Source organism: Euprymna scolopes, chromosome 17 (assembly GCF_053919585.1).
Source record: "Euprymna scolopes isolate OS-2025 chromosome 17, ASM5391958v1, whole genome shotgun sequence".
Classification (NCBI taxonomy): Eukaryota; Metazoa; Mollusca; class Cephalopoda; order Sepiida; family Sepiolidae; genus Euprymna; species Euprymna scolopes.
The window spans coordinates 108224965-108232922 of record NC_136498.1 but is presented as its reverse complement, the minus strand read 5'-3'; the positions used below and the strand labels follow the sequence as shown (position 1 = coordinate 108232922).

The window sequence follows — 7958 nt, the reverse complement described above, 5'->3', positions numbered from 1 at the left end:
TAGATATGTAGCCATCAATGTTTGCATAAATAAATTATATATATATATTTATATATACATACATGCATATATATATATATATATATATATATATATATAATTATTTATTATAATAATTATTAAATAGCTACAGACACTAATGTTTCATCCTTTCGAGAATCCTCAGTGCAGGATATCATGATTATCGCCAGATTCAAACCTGGCAAGGAAGCCATCTCTGATTCCATTGGCAACGAACAAATCCATACGGCCATATGAAGTGACTTTATCTGTCTATGTTAAGAACGGGCCCTACAAAACTCTTCTGACAATTTTTGGTATACAGACTTTAAACTTGATATATAGGGGGATTTGGACATGTAGAACAAATTCGATTTGATTTTTAACTTGTAAAAATAGCTGCTAAGGGGTCAAAATAAAAAAAAAAATGGGAACTTGGCTGGCATAAATCGACTAAAGGTATTATATTTATGCATGCACAAATATACATTCATATCTTTTACAAAAACAATTATTTTTAAAGTCTTTTGTATGCATATGAATTTAGGTCGGATGGTAACAGATAAGATTGGAGGACTGTATGTTTTGGTTTCGATTCTTACTGATGAAACCAAAGTCGGGTTTGTATTACTGTACACATACATTCGAAAAAGTTGTCAAAAAACAAATATAGAACAAATAAATGTTATCAAAGGCAAGATAAGTTACTTTTCTACCTAACTGGATATAATTCACGTGTTTTTATTCAGTGTAACATGTTTATTCAGCTCGAAAAACATGCAATGTTTACCGATGTATTGGAAAATTCAAAATGGCAGCCGACTGTCTCTCGGAGAGGGTACGTTTGGGAAAAGGTATTATAAATAATAAACTAGACAAAATACTGTTAGAAATTCGCTCAATATATGTTACCGTGACATCAGTTGACATGTATTCGGTTGTTTTACAATGCAGTTCGTTTTTTTTTTCTTTTTTTGAGTCGCTTGCTTGTCCCCATTGCAGAACAATAGCGGTAGAAACGACTGATCATGCTTTGATTGATTGCAGCGAACTCCGCCAGTACTGGTCATATGTCAATGAGGTGACGGCTCGCATTAATCCCGAGCATCCTTGCCTGATTACTGTATCCAATGTCGTTGACAACGTGAGGCCGTCATGACACCGGGAAAGATAAATGGACGACATTACGATCCTGACCATGGCAAGAATGGTGATTTGGACGTCGTGACTGCAAGGTGGCTGGAGGTGTTATCTTTTTCTGATCAGGATCGGATCGCTTTCTTTAAACACCAACTACAGGTGAAGCTCAAATGTAATAGAAAGAGGTTACATCGCGCGGTATTTGACAGAAGATGTGCATGAAAAGGAGCTAAATTTGAATATGTGTTCCCTGCCTAGGTGTGGAACGCGCAGTTTTCTCAAGTGTAATCTAATTTTTAGCCTCTTAACTAGCCAAGTGAGTGCTCCATCCCTCCCCGACTAGGAAGCCTCCAAGATCCCCACACCTTCCTAACTGCAATTTTTTTTTTTCACCTCCCCTTCACATTTCACCCATTTTGGAGAGAAAGAAGTCAATCACTAATCCCTCCCCCCCCCCTACCCGCCAATTTTTCTTTTCTCCATTTTGTCCTATCTAGAAGGCATCCACACTTAAAGACTGTCCCACAGGACCTCAGATTCCTTTACAAACTGAAGTGGAACGGGCAGTCTATCTAGACGGGGTTGGGAGGATCCTACTACTTTTCTATTTTTACTTCCCCAGCCCTCGACACAAATGAATTATTGTATCATCATTACTGTTATCTTTTTTTGTTTTTACACATCAAAAAAAAAAAAGAAATGGTTTGAACAATTGGGTTCTAAGTAGGACATCCCCCAGTACGAAAGGGTGGATGCGGTATTATGGTGGAAGAAGATACTAGCTAAGAGAAACTTTTGTTTGGTTCTGGAATGACAAGGATGACCAACGATTCCCATTGTCGCCCCTTTGAGTTGGCCTTGTGCCTAAGCTTTTTTGTTCATATCGAACTTGCATGGTATTTTTAGCCTGGATAAAAGATTTAATAGCTCAAAGTGTAGTATCTGTTCTGATACTACACTTCACCGTTTCTGACCTTGGTCAGTGAAAGAGAAGTCCTTCTAGAGTGAGGCAATTTTTTTTATTTTTGTTTCTTTTCCAGAGTGCCCCCTTTTTGGGGAGCTGGATTTTCCTCACATTAAAAACCGAAATTGTGTCTAACTTTTCCCTCGTGGGGAGGCAAGTAAATAAGAAGAATAAATACAAAATCTGCATGAATTAATATATCACTGGGCCACGCCAGCGGGTCAGTGATATATATTAGGTACAATATGATAATAAATACGAAATTTCCTTCCAAGGATGGAATACTGTTGCCATATCTGGGCAGGAGCTGCTAAAAACAGCCTATCCTGCCTTGACAGAGTACAAAATAGACTTCGTGGCTTAGTGGGGGATGCCCTTTTCTCTACCCTGCAACCTCTCTCCCACAGAAGAGACGTTGCGAGCCTATCCTTGTTTTATCGTTATTTCCATGGCAGATGCTCGTCTGAACTCCAATCTCTGGTCCCCCCCTCGCTAATCTTTCACGAAAAACACCCGTCTAGCTGAATCCACTGTGAAAAATTTCCCCCACTCTATATCTGTGCCTAAATCAAAACGCGGATTCCATGAACAAAGCTTCTTTCTTAGAACTGCACGCCTGTGGAACTCTGTTCCGTCTGCCTGCTTCCCTCCGAACTACAACTTGGATGTCTTCAAGTCCAATGTTAACAAATTCCTAATGAACCGCCCCCTTAAGTAAACACTTCAGCAAATCTCACTAACGTAATGTACTTGCAATAACCCTTATCCCTGAGTGGCTTCCGGGCCTTGATAAGTGGTGATCACTGTGTAAAAAAAAAAAAAAAAGAAAAAATGTATCAAGTAACACTCACTTTTTTTTTTGTTTTTCTCCCAAATACCATATGTGAAATGTGTTTGCTTGTTTTTGTGTAAATAAGGCTACAGTTAGATTAGGGTGTGTATATATTTTTTTATATGAATTTTTATTGTAAAATATTTACTAAGCGTTCCTATCCAACATTGCATAATATTTTAATTTTGCTTCTTTTTTTCTCTCTTTTTTTTTTAATAGTAACGCTTCCTATTTTTTTAACTCATAAAGTTGAAGACCTACGAAGACGAGTGTGCTGCCATTAAAACCAGTGACCTTTTGTATTCCAGAATTTATTTTTCTACGTAGTCATCACCATTATCAATGCACTTTTGCCAGAAATTCAATGTCACATTTCTGCTTCTGATGGACGTCGATGACAGGGGTTGCTTTCTTAGTGTCAAACACCATCGATATCTGCAACAGAAAGATGAAACTCTCAGTTCATGAATGCATAAGTTCAGTCATCATAACAATTCAATTTGTGATCCATTCGGGCGGAATAATAAAAAAAAGAAAGCATTATTTTAGGAAAGCTTCTCATATAGGTTTCTAAATTTTTTAATATTATTAATTTAATTATTATGTTAACGTCTGTTCCTTAAATTATTAAACTAATTTTTTATAAAACTATAATTAAGCTACAACTAATTGTCCTTGTTCCTTTTATAGGATTAGATGTGAACATTTTCCAAAACTTTTAATCTTTTAATTAAATGAGGATTTGCCAAGTCCAAAGCAATCGATCCAAACGGTTTTTTATGCATTTAAATTTACATAAACTGAATGGCTTGATCCTTGAGGTTGACATCTCACTTAATGTTGTTCGTTCATTTTCATCAATTTAGATTATTTTCTTTATTTCCACAGAGGAATCAATTCTGCTGCAAAATTGGTCGAAACGATAAAAGGAAGGTAAGTAAAAGATTGATATTTATTATTATTTACTCACTGTGAATTTTTACAAGAGTCATTTTCCATGATTGCTTACTGTCGAGGGTACTTGTACAGTTTAATCACGACATTAAAAAAATGAAAATATCGAAAAAAGGTTATATTGTACACATCCGTTATGGAACGAAGTTCTCCGAAAAAAAAAAAAATTTCACTTAATTTCATTAAGTAGTTTTTTTTTTTTTTTTCTTTTTACAGTGAAAAAACAATTTGTTATGATACCGAGCAAAAGGTTCGATTTTTAGGAAGAAAAGCTAGTAATAAAGATGGGGAGGGAGTGTCGGCGCTTTATATGGAGTTATCTCCTGGGAAGTGTTCAACAAATTCCATAATGGCTGACTTCAACGCACTCTAATAAGAACGTGTTTTTCCGCTGTAAAAAAAAAAAAAAAAAAAAAAAAAAAAACTACTCGATCAAATTAAATGAAATTTTTTTTCGGAGATCTTCAGTCCAAAACGGATATGCACAATATAACCTTTTTTTCGATATTTTCATTTTTTAATGTCTTGACTAAACTGTACAAGTACCCTGTCGAGATGCTTATCGAGATGATTGAAAAGGTGGTAGTCGGTAGGTGAGAGATTTGGAGGGTATGGCGGATGAGGCAGAATTTTGTAGCCCAATTTGTTCAACTTCTGCAGGGTCGGTTTAGCAACATGCTGTTAGGCATTGTCATGGAGGAAAATTGAAACATTTCTGTTGACTAGTGCTGGGTGTTGTTGTCGAAGTTTCTGATGCATTCTATCCATTTGTTGACAGTACTTCATCGCCGGAATGGTTTCACATGCAGTCAAAAAACTATAATGGATGAAACCGGTCGCAGATCACCAAACATTCAGCATGACCTTCTTTCGGTGCAACTCTGACTTTGAGAAGTGTTTGTGAACCAACGTCGGCATCTAACCACTGAGCTGAACGCCATCAGTTGTCATAAAGAACCCACTTTTCATTGCAACTCACGACCCGGCCGAGAAATAGGTTTTTGTTGCATAAAAGAAGGGAAGATGACACTTCATAACGGCGTTTCTTTTGGTTGTCGTTCAATTCATGAGGCATCCATTGATTAAGTTTGTTTGTTTTTCTAATCTCTCTCAAGTGGTTGAAAAATCGTTGTATACATTACATTTAATTCAGAAGCAAGTTCTTGAACAGTTGTGCATGGATTGGCTCTGACTAAGGCTCTTAACTGATTGTTGTCAACATCCGATAGCCAACCACTACACTCATCAGTTTCAAGACTCTCATCGCTGCCACAAATTTCTTAAACCACCATTGTGATTTGCGTTCAGTAGTGGTTAACGCTTTGTTCATATTTTTAGCAGTTTTTCAGCCTAGCTTGAATTGAAATAAGAAACTTGTGCGAATTTGCTTTTATTTTTATCTTGTATTCAACGTTCTGAAAAGAAAACATAATTGTTTTAAAACGATTGTAATTTAAAAGGTTAGATAGAGCAAAAAAAAAACAAAAAACAAACAAAAAAAAACAAAAAAAAAAAAACGTTTTTTAAAATGATGTATAAAATAAAGATATTATAACAAAAAACATATTTGAAAATACATCGTTTGAAATCAAAATCAAAAATTCCGCAAGAACGTTCTTGTCAACCTAATATGTATGTGTGTGTATCTATGCGCGTATGTGTGCGTATGCATGTATATTTGTATATTTTTCAGAGAAAGCTTCTCTTCTTTGTTATTGTAACGAAATGTTAAAACTGAAATATTGAAGTTAAAGTAAGACCTATTGTATCTACTGAATTGTCGCAGTAATGAAAATATCCAAAAATTATGAAAAACGATAAGGGAAAAAAATTGATTATTAATGAAAGCAGTTTTCGAAGACAGTACAAAATTAAGTTTTGCTAAATTGGTCAAAGATTTTCAGTTTTCAGAAAATATTTACCTCCCTTTTATTACAAGTAGAACTCTCCATTTTTTTTTTTTTTTTTTTTTGTAAAACTAAATTTTTACTATTTTTTCAAGACTTTCCGCACACGCACCAAGGTTACTTATATATATATAAGCAAACAGTTAATAAAATATGTTAAAAAACACTTTGAAATGAGTTAAAAACATATTTAATCTGAAAAGGAAACACTAGATAAATCGATAGTCCTTAATCCGCAGAGTTTCGAAGAAATACTTTCCTTCTCATCAGAGGGTAGGAATTAGCAAAATGCGGGATCGGATTTTGCATGCAGAAGTATTTGATGAAACAACAAGTAAGTCAAAGATCTTACTTGAAAACAAAAAAAAGTGAAGCAGAGGGAATATGGCGAAGAAAAAGGTGATTACACACGAATGGATAGTCTGGTGGAAGATAAAAGATCCAGTGACGGTAAAATCCAAATGTAAAACTTCAAGAAAGTTAAAAGAATTTCCATTTATCTTCCACGCCTAGCCTCAATAAAGAAAACAACAACAAAAACAATCGTTCCTGACGATGATCGGACGTACTGATAGAAAGCGCTTGAGAAAAATATGGCTGAACAACAACTTTTGGGCTCCTTAATATACAACATGCCAGCCGAAATATAAAAGACCGCTCAACGAATTGAAAAGATATAAAAAAAATCAGAATAAAATAACTCTGTCATGTTCAATCAGATGTGCTTGAATAATGACTTGCTGCCAAAATATACAAGTGTATATATATATATATATATATATATATATATATATATATATATATATATATGCATGCATGTCTTTTCTATTCGCTGAGCAGTCTTTCTTGTTTCGGTAGGTTATATAGTATGGCACTGAGGATGATTGGAAGTACCGATGGAAAACACTAGATATATAGCTGAACAACAACCACTGTGCGTCATACTATATGACCTACCAACCGAAACAAGAAAGACCGCTCGACGAATAGAAAAGATTACCAGCAAAATTGGAAAAAAGACAAACTTAGTTGTGTTTAATCAGACATGCATAAATAATGACTTGCTGGTAAAGTATACACATATGCATATATATATCATGCGCAGATCATCATATAATGGTTAGATCACTCTGACTGACGTTAAAAAAATTTTTAAAAAGAATAAATGTTTAAATTTCAACAGTATTTCTCGTAGTTAACGGTAGTCGAATGGATTAGGTCCTTGCTAATGAAGCCAGAGATGGCTTCTGTTGCCGGGTTTGAATTTATCGACTGATGTTAATTGTGACACCCTGCACTGATGATTCCTGAAAGGATGAAGCACTAATGTCTGTAGTATTTAATAATTATTATAGTAAATAATTATATATATATATATATATATATATATTTCCGTATGCTAGAACGTTTTCATCTTTAATTATGCAGGATGTAGAAACTATGCATAAATAGAATTCAGTATAATAGTGAAACCGTAAAAAAAATTAATAAGTAATTAATACTCGTTTTTTAAAGGAATATGCAAACTAGTTAACTGTCATGTAGTGGCTTGCATATCCATGACTGAGTAGATTAAAAAATTCGTTTTAATAATTTTTAAATAGAAAAGGTAGGCTTTTAATATCAATGTCAGAGCGAGAAAAATAAGCTCAACTTTATATAGATATATAGATTACTTCACACACTATCCATTTGCTCGTTGGATGTTAGGCTTTCTTTTGTTGCTTGAAATGTTTGCTATTGTTATCAGTTGAGTTTCAATTTCTTCGTAAGACTCCTTAAGCTTAGGCTTTTTAAAAAAATACGTGGGTAGAGCTTTTATAAGTAAATTGATTATTTAACTCCTGACGCTAAAACATAGATCAATCCCTCTAACGCCTTTTCTGATGTGTATATAATTTTACTAATATATATATATATATATATATATATATATATATATATATCACAAAAAGTTTGTTTCAGATTCCAAGATGTTGTCCATCTTACCGTTTATTTCTTTCAGCATGTTAAAATGTTCAATTCTTGAAATTTAGAAGATAGACTTTTTGTCATTTATTTGTATATGCTCTGTAGTTACATCGAGCTTCCTAAATTAAAGTATTCGTATAAATAAAAGGTGAAATATAATTGAATAAGCATATATATATATATATATATA

The 7958-nt window shown here is 34.0% G+C and overlaps 1 protein-coding gene across 1 annotated transcript in view; it reads left to right on the top strand.

Annotated features, from left to right (window-relative positions):
- The window catches only part of LOC145296866 (zinc-regulated GTPase metalloprotein activator 1-like), a 269322-nt gene that overhangs the window by 153087 nt on the left and 108277 nt on the right, over positions 1 to 7958 (top strand). The window contains exon 10 of the mRNA XM_080143000.1: positions 3825 to 3869. Coding sequence (XP_079999126.1) covers positions 3825 to 3869 — 45 coding nt within the window. The remainder of the gene's footprint in view (positions 1 to 3824; positions 3870 to 7958) is intronic.